We start from the raw sequence: 16150 nt of genomic DNA, 5'->3' as shown, positions 1-16150 counted from the left end.
CAAGAAAAAAAATAAAATACAGTACCACACCCTGATTCTAGTATTCCTAAATGCATCACATCATTATTATTAGCACTTAAATGATGAAGTGTTAGAATAAACTTGGGCAAGTTTGTACAAGCCACTCCTCTTCCCAGAGAAGAAAGGTCACAATGCATAAAACATAGACCCCACAGTAAAGCTGTCTGCATACAACAATGTCTATTGCTTTTCACCCAATCAGTTCAGCTAGGGACCCAAAGAAGGTCTTGATTCAGTCCAAATATTTAGAAGGGAGAAATTTGTAAAGGGTCTTAAAAACCATACACGCACGTATTATATCAACAGATAGACAGAAAAGAGATTTCACCACCTTGATTACTCAGAACAAAGGCTAATTATACACAGCAAAGATAGTTACCCGGAAAATACTTGATCAAGTAACTGAAAAATTGGTGTCAATAAAACCCCTGCAGCAACCATAATTCATTTAGTACAGGTGGGCAATCAAAAGGTTAAATTACAGCTGCAACTTCCAGTGGTGATTTAACCCCTTGATTGCCCTTAAGCATCAGCAAATTCACCCTTACCTTGGGGCTAGGTGAGCTATGCATGCTGTAGACTGAAGGGTAAGAGAATTAAATATAGCTGATGCATGGAGACGTGGCAGCCAGGAAGAATTTGTGCAGAAGGTGTGAGAAGCAACCGTTAGCCCCACTACACTTTCCTTCCAATGAGAAGAGCTAAGGCCATTCTCTAGGCACTTATGGCCACAGACACACAGGCATTCCTTCTCGTTGCAGATATCGCTCTTTTCACAAATTGAAGGTTTGTGGCAACCCTGTGTCGAGCAAGTCCATCGGTGCCATTTTCCCAATCAATATAGATATGTATATAAATATATCTCTCTATATCTATCTATCTATCCCCCTGTATATCCATCTATATCTCTCTATATCTACACACAATACTAGCATGTATTCCATGATATGAACCGCAATTCACCTTCTTATCCTTCCTTACATTTTGCTTTAGAATCTGTGGCTGGCTGCCAAAGAGATGAATGTACTATATTTACAGGAGGAGATTAAAGGGACATGAAACCCAAAATGTTTCTCTTTCAATAGATAGAGCATGTACTTTTAAACAATTTTCTCATTTACTTCTATTATCAAATTCTCTTCATTCTCTTGGTATCTTTGATCGAAACGTATATCTAGGTAGGCTCAGTAGCTTGGAGCTAGTTGTTGAATGGTGGCTACACATGTATGCATCCTTTTATTAGTTTACGGATGTGTTCAGCTAGCTCACAGTAGTGCAATGCTGCTCCTTCAAGAAAGAATATCAAGAATGAAGCAAAATTTATAGCTTGGAAAGTTGCTTACAAATGGATGCTGTATCAGTTCCCCATAGACCGCAATGTAAGGGCACTTTTCAGTGCCGTTTTTATTCTAACGCCCACACCCGTCAACTTTAAAGGGACAGTCTATCCAAAACAAAAACTTTCATTATTCAGATAGAAGTAAATTGGAAAATTGTTTAAAATTACATGCCCTATCAACAATTTTACTTTGTTCTCTTGGTATTCTTAGTTGAAAGCTAAATCTAGGAGGTTCATATGCTAATTTCTAAGCCCTTGAAGGCGCCCCTTAGCTCAGGGCATTTTGACAGTTTTTCACCACTAGTGGGTGTTAGTTCATGTGTTTCATATAGATAACACTGTGCTCATGCACATTGAGTTCCTAGGACCTTACACTGATTCGCTAAAATGCAAGTCTGTCAAAATAACTGAAATAAGGGGCAGTTTGCAGAGGCTTAGATACAAGGTAATCAAAGAGGTAAAAAGTGTATTAATAAAACTGTGTTGGTTATGCAAAACTAGGGAATGGGTAATAAAGGGACTATCTTTTAAAACAAATATCCTGGTGTAGACTGTCCCTTTAAGCAGTAAAAACTGCTTCGCGCAGTTATTTAAAAAAAATGCTACATTCTATTTTTATTACAAACACTACACTGAAATTTATGGGCAATTGGGGGACCTTTAGAAAATTAACCAGAGATATGACCACTGGTTAATTTTTTGGAGTGCTAATTGCTAGCACAATCTCCCGGTAGCAATAACCAGCCACTTGTAATGGCCGATAATTTATCTGCACCCGTAAAAGGGCGAATTTGCCCATTTACAGGCATGATAAAATAGTGCTCCACTTGTAATCTAGCTCAAAATCCTTAAAGGACTATTATAGTGATAAAACGGCATGCTGTAATTTGTTATCACTAGCTAGATTCTGAAATTAGCACTGCCGATTGGATCAGTGACAGTTTCCGCTTGGGGACCAGCAGTGCTCTGCAGGTCCCAAGTGCTACTTTAGCTATATGTCCAACCCCTTTGCAGGGTTAAAACACATAGCTTTGCAGCATCGCTAGTGATAAAATACAGCATGTCATTTTCTCACTAGAACGACCCTTTAAGCATAGTTTGTTTGTATTTAAATACATCCTGCATACTCAAAGGGGTGTTAAAGCAATTTGTACATATGTATAAAATATATTAACAGTTAAGAACTACGTTGAAAACAAAAAGTTCTGCACAAAAGCAAATGTGTTATAAATCATTAAAAAAAAAAAAAGATCATTTTATTAGTAAAATTAGCAGGGATACAAATATATGTATCTTATCCTCTCAGCTAACGCTAATTAGGAACAGTTAAAAATAAGTCTCTGCACAGATCTTAGAAACCTCAGCTAGAATACAGATGACTATTTTAATAAATATATATCAGTCTTCAGTTTGTTGCCCCGTCTTCTTTTTTTGGTGCCCAGATTCAAAAAGGGTTTCCAAGGGGTATATTCCTGGCTGCTGGCATACCTAAGTTTTGTGAAATCTCTACTTCAATGCTATGGAATATGTTGTATGCCGCTATATTTTCAATGTAGAGTGTATATAAATACACACACAGAACTAATTTATTTAACATGAAGGTCTCAAATAAAAGGAAGCAGTCTTGTAAGCAAGGCAGTGCTAAATAAACAGCTCTACTTGAATAGTAACAGAGTTAATTGAATAGATAAGAAAGAACCAATTATAAAACACTGCTGGTGTAAAGTACTGCAAGGAAAACAAAAAGTTATTTATTTACACAAGTATATAGAAGTCCCTAGCATGGCATTATAATAAAAATGCTATGTGGCAAGGAACACTTTGATCAGAATCCAAAAACCAGAGAGTTTGTAGGGTGTATCCTTAGATAACATATGTGGGAACTGAAGACAGAGATGTCAAAGTGGCAAAACACAGACTAAACGCTGCTCACAATTTAATCAGATTGAGCCTGGCTGCCAGCACAGCTGAACGTGAAAAAGAATGAATGCCAGGCAGCAAGATCAAAATGCAGCCTTAAAGGGATATGAATCCCAATTTTTTTTTTCCAAGATTCAGATAGAGCATGCAATTTTTAGCAACTTTCTAATATACTCCTCTTATCAAATTGTCTTTGTTCTCTTTGTATGCTTTGTTGAATGAGCAGCAAAACAATACCGAACACATGGGTAAGCCAATGAAAATCAGTATATATATATATGCAGCCACCAATCAGCTGCTAGAACCGAGGTTCTTTGCTGCTCCTGGGCTTTCCTTGATAAATCCTTAAGCAAAGGATAACAAGAGAAGGAACCAAATTAAATATAAATAAATTGGAAAGTTGTTTAAAATTGTATTCTCTATCTGAAACATTTTGGGTTTCATGTCCCTTTAATAGCTATGGTGCTCCAAATGCCAGGAACTGATCAGATGCCCTAGCAAAAAAAACAGTAATATCCTGTGACAGGACATGGGGGTAGTAGGTAAGGGAAACTTAAAAGGGATATGAAACCCAGAATTTTCATTTCATGATTTGGACAGTTATACAATTTTAAACAACTTTCCAATTTACTTAGATTATCTCATTTGCTTTAGTCTCTTGGTATCCTTTGTTGAAGGAGCAGTAATGCACTACTGGGAGGTAGCTGAAAGCCAATGATAAGAGGCATATATATTCAGCCACCAATCAGCAGCTTCTGAGTCTACTTAGGTATACTTTTCAAAAAAGTATACAAACAGCATGCAATTTTAAATAACTTTCCCATTTATTTTTTTATCTAATTTGTTTTGTTCTATTTGAATCATGAAAGAGAAAGAAAAAACATGTTTCATGTCCCTTTAAGGTCTTCTAAAGTAATCTGCAGATGAAGATATCTAAAAATACAAACACAACATAGATCAAAGCAAGCTGAAGGAGTCCAAATCCAGGAGCCTAAAATGTCTGGTTTCCTTGACAAATGTATAATTATTTATACAATAAAACACAGCTAATGAGCGAACATATATGTGTTTGGTGTGTTGCTGGCAGATAAGATGCATTATTACTGTGTGTATTACTGACACAAAAGTCAAAATGAAACTTTCATGATTCAGATAGAACGTGCAATTTTAAACAACTTTCCAATCATCTATTTTGCTTTGTTCTCTTAGCAACCTTTCTTGAAAAGCCTCCCTAGGTTGGCTCATGAACAGCAATGCACCCCTGGGGGCTACCTGATATTGGTGGCTGCACCTAAATTCCTCTTGTCATTGGCTTACCCAACGTGTTCTGCCAACTCACAGAAGTGCATTGCTGTTCCTTAAAAGGGACATTATACACTCATTTTTTCTTTGCATAAATGTTTTGCAGATGATCTATTTATATAGCCCATAAAGTTTTTTTTTTTTTGTTTTTTTTTTTTAAATGTACAGTTTTGCTTATTTTTAAATAACATTGCTCTGATTTTCAGACTCCTAACCAAGCCCCAAAGTTTTATGTGAATACCGTCAGCTACCTTCTCCAGCTTGCTACTGTTTGTGTAAAGGGTCTTTTCATATGCAAAAGGAGGGGGAGAGTTTCTTATTTCACACTTGCAGTGGGCTTTCCAGCAACCTTTTCAACAGAGCTAAACTGTGAAATTCTAAGTAAGTTTTTAAACAGTTTTATACTGGATTTTTATATCAGTATCTGTGCATCTTGTTCTTTATAGCAGTGTCTATTACATGCAGTTATATGAAAATGAGTGTATACAGTCCCTTTAAATAAAAGATACCAAGAGAATAAAGGAAAGCTAATAGTAAAATAAAATTGGAAAGTTAAAAGAAACAATGGAATTATATATACATATATGAGTATGCCCATAAACCATGTGTTTGAAGACTGAGCATGGTCTGTGACTTCTAACACAAATGTCTTATTCCAGAAGCAATTAAAAATCAGATATGACAAAATGGAAACCATAAGTAAAATTATGCAAGCTGTGGCTTCCTAGTTCCTGATATTCACCCAACCTGGTCTCAAATTCAGATTGAGACCAAATAACTATATAAAATTGTAGTTAAATTTTCTCACTCTAATTGAACAGCGAGTTATATCTTGTTTGAATAAAGCAATATCTGCCATGTGTATGATTGATGGGTCTCTCCATATAAAAAATGTGGCTAAAATAACACTACTACACTTTTCAAAAGCAGTACATGATATATTTTATACAAGTAATATTTTTTGCATCATAAAAATAAAGTAACTGAAAAAAACATTTAATGTGAAAATGGCTTAATGAAGCTTAATGAATAAAAAAGTGGACAAATGTTAATCAATTGCTGCATAATTTTGCACAACCCATGATTTCCACTATCCAAGCCTATCCTAGACGTTTCATGGATTTTGGTGTCGCACAAGGCAAATGAGTGACATTAAAGGACCAGTCAACACATTAGATTTGCATAATCAACAAATGCAAGATAATGCAATAGCACTTAGTCTGAACTTCAAATGCGTAGTAGATTTTTTTATAACAAATTTCAAAGTTATGTATATTTCCACTCCCCTTGTACCATGTGATAGCAATCAGCCAATCACAAATGCATATACGTATAGTCTGTGAATTCTTGCACATGCTCAGTAGGATCTGGTAACTCAAAAATTGTAAATATAAAAGACTGTGCAAATATTTTTAATGGAAGTAAATTGGAAAGTTGTTTAAAATTACATGCTGTATCTGAATCATGAAAATTTAAATTAACCTGAGTGTCCCTTTAAGCTTGTTTTTTGGGAAGCTTAATGTGGCTTAACATACAAAATTGAACTTAGATGTTAACCAATTTCCCTCAAACTTACCACAATACATTAATCTATTGATTCAAACATATTCTGAACATTTCAGGACATTTGATAAAACATACCAAAAGTTATTCACATTTAACTATTTTTTTACAATCCTAAAACATTTAATGTGAGCAGCTTAATATAAAAAGAGCTTAATGTACCAAAATCCCCCTAAACATTGATCAATTGCCTTGAAACTTGGCACAAACTAATTTAACACTTTCCAAACCTACCCTAGAAGTTTCATGGATTTTGGTTTCCCACAAGGAAAATGAGTGACATGAAGCTTGTTTTTTGGGAGCTTAATGTGGCTTAATGTACAAAATTGAACTTAGATGTTAAATAATTTTCCCCAAACTTCCCACTATACATTAATCTATATAGTCAAACATATTCTGAAACTTTCAGGACATTTGAAAAAACATACCAAAAGTTATTTGCATGTAACAATTTTTTACACTCCTAAAACATTTAGGGGGACATGTATCAAGCCGTCATACGCAAATACGCCGGGAATTCTGCAGCGTAATTGTTGCGAGCTTGATCCGAACTAGTTATCAAAGCCTACAGACTGGCAAATGTTGAAATTTGTGAAGTAACATATGAAACGCTGGTCTCAAACCGATGCTTACGTCATTACAGATGTGCCGAATACAAATTTGGCTCTGACACTTTTGCCATTTATCAAATTTCTAAAAGGTATGCTCGCGGCTATTCCGGCCCAGCGTACCTGTTTTTCAATTCGCCACCCTGGAGGCTGCGGATGCCATAGAAATCAATGGGAGTCTGAAAGCAGCGAAAGTCTTATGTTCAATGCTGCCAGATATCCCATTGATTTCTATGGTTGAAAACAAGTTACGTTTACACCTAACACCCTAACATAAACCCGAGTCTAAACATCCCTAATCTGCTGCCTCCGACATCGCCGCCACCTACATAATGTTATTAAACCCTATTCTGCCACTCCCCGACACCGCCACCACTAAATAAACTTACTAACCCCTATCCCGCCGCTCCCCGACATTGCCACCACCTAAATAAATGTATTAACCCCTATCCCGCCGCCACTAAATAAATGTATTAACCCCTAATCCTCTGGCCTCCCACATCACTACCACTAACTAAACCTATTAACCCCTAAACCGCCAGCCCCCCACATCGCTATTAAGCTAAATTGAGCTATTAACCCCTAAACCTAAGAAGCCGCGAACTTTAAATTAAAATTACCTTTCTTTCCTACTCTGTTCTTTTTAAATAACCTGGATTGGAAAGAAAAATATGACAGATACAAATTTGTTATGACTTAGATCAATGGGAACTAACATTTTCCCAGTAAAGTGCCATATTAGAATCTATTGATCACTTGAAGGACCAGTGCGCAAATTTTGAAACAAGATAGCAGGAGCAACCATTTTGATTGCAAGCTCTGGAGAAGCTTTATTTACTGCCAACTGCCCTAATGTATGAGGGTAACATACAGTTTCCTTTATAAAACCTAGAGCACACCCACTTAAACTGGTCTAAAATGAGCGAATCACATGCCCAATATAATGATCCCTCTTGATAAATCTGATTTAACCTAGCGTTATGACCTGGTATCAATGGCTTTGCAGTGTATAACATCCACTCAACAGACTGGCTACGCCTACTAGGAATGCAGAATTGCTTTCAGAAGGAGCCATAGAAGCTACGAACCAATCTTGTATTTGTATAATGGCCTCCAATGGTTAAAGGGACATAAAACAAGCTGGGATAGAGACAAAATATAGTAATATGTACTTTAATTACTTTACCTGCACATTTATACTGCAGTGCCTCGCCATTAACCCATTCTTTTTAGTTTCTGAATTGTAAAGCTCTAACTCCCCCCACACATTACCTTCTATGTCTGTATCTATATCTATTGTTATTTTGGTAGAATGCAAAAGTGAATAGGGATTATCTGCTGGAGCATGCCTAGAAGATGTGAACTCAGTTGCAATACAATGCCTGTGTCTAAACACTGATAAGGAGAGGTGGAGTTGGCTGCTCCGCGCAGCTTAGCTATGTAATTCATTTTGCTTATTTTTTAAAATGTTAAAATACTTTGCATAAACATTTTTTTTTTAAAAAATTGCTGCCAACTATTTTTAATTAATTTGCCCTTTTAGGATATGCACAGATCTCAACCTGTTTTATGTCCGTTTAAACTGAAGGGCACACTAGTGGCAAGTAGAAGTGGATCAACAGTGTTCTTTACAGGACATATACATTGGGCATACTACCCATCTGATTTTACTGACCACACGGCTAAAATAATAGGATTTTTTTTCCAAATCAAGGATTTTTATTGACGTTTTTATATAAAACAACATAATAGGAAATTATACATGTCGTTTTACATCGACAACAATCATATCAATTCAGCTATAGAGCATATTTATAATGGTACATGTAATGGTTGTCTACCTAAGAAAAGAAAAATAGATTCCGCAGGTTAACCTTATAAACAAAAGATAGGAAGACATAATCAATCAAATCATATATATTTAAAAAAAAAAAAAAAAATATGAAACCTCATTTTAGGTTTAATTAAACCTCCTGAATTAGCAATAGGCCGCTATTGGACCTATACATAAAGTTTATTGCACTGGAGGTAAATTGGAGTGATAGAAAGCCACTCTTGGGCATGACACAATAGCATACATTAAATTAACCTGTAAATATAAGCATAATGATATCTTATAAGAAATTCAATTCTTTGTAGATTGGAGATTGAACAATATTATAGAAATTGTGAGCTGAGCCATATGCATGGTATTCATTTGTAGTTACATATAGGCCTTGGGCCTCTTGAAAGGTTAGTACTTTGGCATCTGACAATATTAATGCGTAGATACAGTGTGTATGAAATAAATAATCCTGTAGTTTATTATATGAGAGAATAAGCATGTAGTCTTAATAAGTTATGAAGGGTAATAGCAGAACTTGGAAAACTGGGGAGAGGGAGCGAGTAGTATTCAGCGCCCCTATTGTTGCTTTTTTCATAGTTAGGGCCAGAATGGTTATTATGAGGGGTCTGATGGAAGTAGGTTAGCAGGTAGCTCACTAGAAAGAAAGGTTTATATCAAGTGTAACATATTAATGTCCATAGTTAACTATATGATGTAGTTGTAAGAGCAATAAATAGCCCATGTATTATACCAGTTTGATAATACTAAAAGTCAGATTGAACCCAGCCTCCACACTCACTTAGTATAATTTGGGACTTTAGGGCTTCCTCAAAGAAATAATTCCCTGATTTAAAGTTGTCTGGACCTTCTAAAAGTGTAAACACCCTGCTCTAAATGCTTGGTACCTGTTGAGTGTTGGTAAGATAAACCCAGTCAGAACCCACCATCCCAGCCGCCGAAGGCAGGAGCAACCAGAGTTTGCAGGGTGTTGCTTATTACTTAAATAGAATTGATATTAGAGGACGAGTATTATTATATGGGGATACTCATTATGGAGGGGTTTTATCTAGTGTTGCCGAGGGTCCTGTTAGTGATTGTGAGGTCATATTTTACTCTATTGACAGGGACAATAAAAATATAAACTTATTGAACTAGGAATTACGGCAGGGAGAGCTGAATTATAGGGCACTGAGTAAGGGAATGGGAAGATAAGGGGGGTAACTGATGTGGCCTAGGTACGCAAACACCTTTAGGAAATGCCCTGAGCACAGAGTATTTAGTTTGACCAGGTCATATAGCCTAGAACAAATATTATGAAGCACAATTCAGATAAGTAAGCGTGTTAGAACAATCTTGTAAGAGGAGTCTATGTAAAATATGTAGCAGTGTACTAGAAAGACATCAAGCTTTGGTTTTTACCTAGATAAATGTTTAAATATCCTTTGCATATCATTGCTAGCAAAACAAAAATAAGTACTGGAATGTGTTAAGGATTCCAAAGGTCTGGTTTCATCCAAAGTATATAACTGTGTCTACTTAAGGTCATAAAAGAATGGAGAAACCAGATCTCCTGTGGCTGTCTAAGGATCTACCTTAAGTTCATGGCGCTAGCTGTACAGTCTCTTAAAAGACGAACCATAGTGAGCTTTGGCATCCGGGATAAAATTACCCCACTCCAGTCGTTAAAGGGACACTGAACCCATATTTTTTCTTTTGTGATTCAGATAGAGCATGAAATTTTAAGCAACTTTCTGATTTACTCCTATTTTCAAATTTTCTTGGTAGCTTTATTTGAAATGCAAGAATGTAAGTTTAGATTTCAGCCCATTTTTGGTGAACAACCTGGGTTGTCCTTGCTAATTGGTGGATAAATTCATCCACCAATAAAAAAGTGCTGTTCAGATTACTGAACAAAAAAAAAAGCTTAGATGCCTTTTTCAAATAAAGATAGCAAGAAAACGAAGAAAAATTGATAATAGGAGTAAATTAGAAAGTTGCATGCTCTATCTGAATCACAAAAGAAAACATTTGGGTTCAGTGTCCCTTTAACACTGCAATATGTTTGCAAGAGCACTAGGTAGCAGCAGTGCAGAGTTTATGACATGTGCACACTACCTACCTAGGTATGCTTTTTAACAAAGAATACCTTGGAACAAGGCAAATTCGATAACAGACTAAGCTTGAAAAAAATTAAAATTGTTTACAACAGTATGATCTGTCTGAATGTCAAAAGAAACATGTTGGGGTTAGAGCTGCGGAATCTGTTGGCGCTCTACAAATAACCAAATAAATAATAATAATAATAATATCCCTTTAAGAACTGTACTGTAAAACATATACATAAAAAAAATGTTTCTAAAGAATCACAAAAAAAGAAGAAGTCATTTTAATATTAAAAGCTGCAGATTACCAGACACACCTCTAAAAAAACCTTTGCTCTTTTCCAATGGTCAACTAGACGAAAAAGAAGGATAGTTTTGCCAAGACATAAATTGTGTACAAATTAGAAACCCATTTTTCCATATCAATCCATACTCCAACATCCTAGATGTATTCCTTACGTGATATCTTAAAATGATACAATTATAGGGTTTTTCAGACTGCTTGATTTTAAAGGGACACTGAACCCAAATTTTTTCTTTCGTGATTCATAGAGCATGCAATTTTAAGTAACTTTCTAATTTACTCCTATGATCAATTTTTCTTGGCTCTCTTGCTATCTTTATTTGAAAAAGAAGGCATCTAAGCTTTTTTTTGTTTAAGGACTCTGGACAGCCCTTTTTTATTGGTGGATGAATTTATCCACCAATCAGCAAGGACAACCCAGGTTGTTTACCAAAAATGGGCCGGCATCTAAACTTACATTCTTGCTTTTCAAATAAAGATACCAAGAGAATGAAGAAAATTTGATAATAGGAGTTAATTAGAAAGTTGCTTAATATGTCATGCTCTATCTGAATTACGAAAGAAAAAAAAAACTGGGTTCAGTGTCCCTTTAAGCTGTACATTTTGAATTTCCCTAATAAAGCTATATATACAATTTTTCAAGTCATTTGCTTGTCATGAGGGAGAAGCAGTATATTTTTCCATTTGTCTTAACCCCTTAAGAACCACAGCACTTTTCCATTTTCTGACCGTTTGGGACCAAGGCTATTTTTACATTTCTGCGGCGTTTGTGTTTAGCTGTAATTTTCCTCTTACTCATTTACTGTACCCACACATATTATATACCGTTTTTCTCACCATTAAATGGACTTTCTAAAGATACCATCATATCTTATAATTTACTCTAAAAAATTTTTTTATAAGATATGAGAAAAAAAAAACACTTTTTCTAACTTTAACCCCCAAAATCTGTTACACATCTACAACCACCAAAAAAACACCCATGCTAAATAGTTTCTCAATTTTGTCCTGAGTTTAGAAATACCCAATGTTTACATGTTCTATGCTTTTTTTGCAAGTTATAGGGCAATAAGTACAAGTAGCACTTTGCTAATTCCAAACCTTTTTTTTCTCTCAAAATTAACAATAGTTACATTGGAACACTGATATCTGTCAGGAATCCCTGAATATCCCTTAACATGTAATGGCCGCTAAACACCGCTGCGCACCACACTTTTATTATGCCAAGCAGTGAAGGGGTTAATTAGGGAGCTTGTAGTGTTAATTTTAGCTTTAGTGTAGTAGACAACCCAAAGTATTGATTTAGGCCCATTTTGATATATTTCATGCCACTATTTTACCGCCAAATTCGATCAAATAAAAAAAATCGTTCACTTTTTTTTTTTTTTTTTTACTAACTTTGGGTTTCTCACTGAAATTATTTACAAACATCTTGTGCAATTATGGCACAAATGGTTGTAAATGCTTCTCTGGGATCCCCTTTGTTCATAAATAGACATATATGGCTTTGGCATTCCTTTTTGGTAATTAGAAAACCGCTAAATGCTGCTGCGCACCACACTTTTATTATGCCCAGCAGTGATGGGGTTAATTAGGTAGCTTGTAGGGTTAATTTTAGCTTTAGTGTAGAAATCAGCCTCACACCCGACACATCCCACCCCCTGATCCCTCCCAAACAGCTCTCTTCCCTCCTATTATCAATTTTTCTTTATTCTCTTGCTATCTTTATTTGAAAAAGAATGCATCTAAGTTTGTTTTTTTTTTATTGAGAACTATGGACAGCACTTTTATATTGGTGGATTAATTTATCCACCAATCAGCAAGAACAACCAAAGTTGTTCACCAAAAATGGGCCGGAATATAAACTTACATTCTTGCATTTCAAATAAAGAGAATTAAGAAAATTTGATAAAAGGAGTAAATTACAAAGTTGCTTAAAATGTCATGCTCTATCTAAATTACGAAAGAAAAAATTTGGGTTCAGTGTCCCTTTAAGCTCATGTGACATCAGTTTTTTAAAAAAAAAGCAATACTTTTCAAAAGACCCTCTTTAAAGTAGTACAAAATGGGAGTCTAGCTCCCTTAATATTTTTTCTGTTTGTTTTAACCATTCATGACCCTGTTATGCAAAATAGGAAAAGAAAGCTGCTATTCAACAGAACAGCTCTGCTATTGAACATATTTCACTGTATGTGTTAACCTCTGTGACTAAGCTGAAGCAGTGAAGCAATGATAGGTTATGATTTTGAAGTTATCCTTTTGTTAGAAACATGAATACAACAGTCATAGTGATTTATAAACCACAATGCAATTAAAGAAATGTTGTCCTGGGAATGTGTTTAAAACACAGAAAAAATATTTTATGTTTATGGCTCCTATGGAATCAACAATGTGGCGTCACTTCGCATACTTTAAAAGCACTGTATGAATACAATGTGTTCCTCTTCAAGATCAGAGTAAATATTTTTTTAAAAGTGTCTTATGGGTAAGTACTAATATTTACAAAGACAATTATGTTTAATTGATACTTTTTATAAATAACATTTGCACATCATTGTCTATCAAAAATGAGCAAGTTCACAATTTGTATTGAAAAAGAAAAATATAATAAAAAGTAGAATAATATGCAAGCCTATCACCTATAAAAAACAATTATCTACAGGACGTATTTAGTGGGCACATCACCTGGCTGACCACTTAGCTAGAAGCCAATATTAACCCAAAAGTGATCTAATATTACATTTTGTTTATGTTTGTTACACAAATTATCATTAAAAGAATTTATATTAAGTTACGCAATTAATGTGTGCGTATAACGTATAAATAACAGAAAACTTGTCATAAAATTATGAACACAAACGTACACATAAATAATTGAAATAAATGTTATTCTCACTAGTATATATGAAAACACATAAAATGAAATAATTGTGTGCAGAAAGCAATTAGAGCTGAGAGTTCATTTGAGATCTTGTAACACTAGAACAGAGCATTTTCAATTATAGTTTGCACTTAGGAAGCAAAGTTTTTTTTTTTGTTTTTTTTTTAAAAGCTGGTTGTCACATGTAAATCAATACCTCATTTACTGCTCTAATGTGCTGTGGGCTAAGCCTGAAGAAAAAAAAAAAGTTACACAAATTTGGGAGGTGGCTTTGGCGTATGAAACTACCCTTTTAACATCTTCATTGCCAAAGGTTTTGACTATATTTGAATTTAAAACAAAATTCAAAACAAAAAGCTAAAATTACCCATCAACAAAGCATTAAATGTTGCAGCCTTTTTATTGTACTACAAGCGCCATGCTCTACATTGTACAACAGACACATTTAGCTAAACCCTGAGCAAAGCAGGGAGAGATTACCTTGCATTATACACACAAGCAGTCAAATACTGCTATTAACAGTGACTAGGGAGACTAAAATACCTTACTTACTCTTTTGGATTTGTGGCATCTCAATAGTTACAAAGGTAATTCAAACAGCCAGAAATCCAAGCAAAATAAATGTAATGAGGAAAATATATAAAGCCAAATAATTCATAGGGTACTACTGCATGATGCTAATACTGCTGTAGAGTGGGATACTTTAGTTTAAGTAAATGTGTTTGCATCACACAATAAGATACTGCATATGTATGCAAGGACACAAAATACTTTAAAAAAAAAAAAAAAAAAATCTGCAATTTTGTTAGCCTATCCAAGTAATTCTCAACCAGAATATCTAAACGCACAGAAAATTTGCCATAGCACCTGTCTGGGAGTGTCAAGGAATTAATACTCAAGGTGATGCATGACAATATGTGAGAAATGGCTAGAAGGGTTTTCAGTATGTGCACAATGTGCTAAATACTGAATATAGTTTGACTTTTCATAAAGTCAAGGCAAATGATGTATATACTAAGTAAAGTTATGCAACATATTAATCAGATCTTGCTTGTATCCATTTGTACACTATACATATTCTCTGTAGTAATAATGGAGTTACAAAACAAATAATTTAATGTCACTAAGCAAATATATGAGAAACAGTAGCTTATGTAACAAAACCTCTTGTTCTAGAATAAGAGGATCCACTAAAAAAAATGTTAACACTCCAAGAACAATGTTGTCTCCTTGCCTACCGTAGCAAACCCCTTTTTATTGTGTCAAGCGAGAAAAATAAATAATATAAAAAAAGAGTTATACCTGTATTATATAAACTGATGGCTACTTTATGATATCTTATAAACTGACAACGGCATTATTTAACGCAGGCAATCACTGGAACAAATATAGCCTTACTATGGAACGTTGCTTATTTTACTAGGAGTTGACACCAAAACTTTTGCATAAAGACAAAATCAAGGTGTCATTGGTTAAACCCTTTGCAGTAAGGGAGGGCTGCAACATTTTTGCATAGATCTATTTGACAGTCTAAAATATATATACAGTGTGTATATATATATATATATATATACACACACACACGCACAAACAGTAGTCACACAATATGTTAAAAAAAAATAAGTAGCAGAGAATGATCATTTGATATATAAAAATAAGGCTTAGTGCAAGCAAGTAAAATTGCAACTGTTAGCTATTTTGTACGTACCTTTCCAACAGTTGCACCTCAAAAGAAAACTTGCACGTCTCATATTGAAATAGAGGTGCAGGCTTTATAGGGAATCAACGTATTGAAATAGCCCAAAATGTATTTGACACATCAGCTGTGATGCAGCACAGCAGCAAAAGCACATGGTGCTATATACAGAAGGAAGGTATATACATTTATATTTAGCATAATGGGTACTTACAGAAGCCCTCTCTACATCAATCGCAGCCATAATGCTTTGGTGAATGCTTCTGCCACCAGTCGTCTCGCAATCTGCTTGCTTATGAATTGATGCAATCAGAGCTCCTAGATCTCAATGGGATCCAATATGGCCACTGTACTTCCTGGAAACTCCCATCTGCATTACAGAGTCCCCTTTCACCGCCCACAGGTTTGAGCAAAGCACGCATATACAGTTTATCTTGCACAATTTAATTAGAAAAATATGCGATCCAGCTTAGAACATGTAAATACATACAAGTACACTGATGTCAAAATAGTAAGTTATCTGTTTATTTAATTTATCCTGTTTTTTTCTACCCGCGAGCGCAATGTATGCTGGACATTGTAGTACAGA

At 35.0% G+C, this 16150-nt stretch overlaps 1 protein-coding gene across 2 annotated transcripts in view; it reads right to left on the bottom strand.

The window, feature by feature from the left end:
- SEPTIN8 (septin 8) overlaps window positions 1-15930 on the bottom strand; it is a 273481-nt gene extending 257551 nt beyond the window's left edge. For both annotated transcript variants that reach the window (XM_053717180.1, XM_053717179.1), the window contains exon 1: window positions 15776-15930. In XM_053717180.1, the coding sequence (XP_053573155.1) occupies window positions 15776-15805 (30 nt within the window). In that variant the 5' untranslated portion in view covers window positions 15806-15930. The remainder of the gene's footprint in view (window positions 1-15775) is intronic.
- Between the last annotated feature and the right edge of the window lie 220 nt (window positions 15931-16150).

Source organism: Bombina bombina, chromosome 6 (genome assembly GCF_027579735.1).
Source record: "Bombina bombina isolate aBomBom1 chromosome 6, aBomBom1.pri, whole genome shotgun sequence".
NCBI classification, from domain to species: Eukaryota; Metazoa; Chordata; class Amphibia; order Anura; family Bombinatoridae; genus Bombina; species Bombina bombina.
The sequence above is the reverse complement of the archived record's forward strand: the minus strand, read 5'-3'. Positions and strand labels throughout refer to the sequence as shown.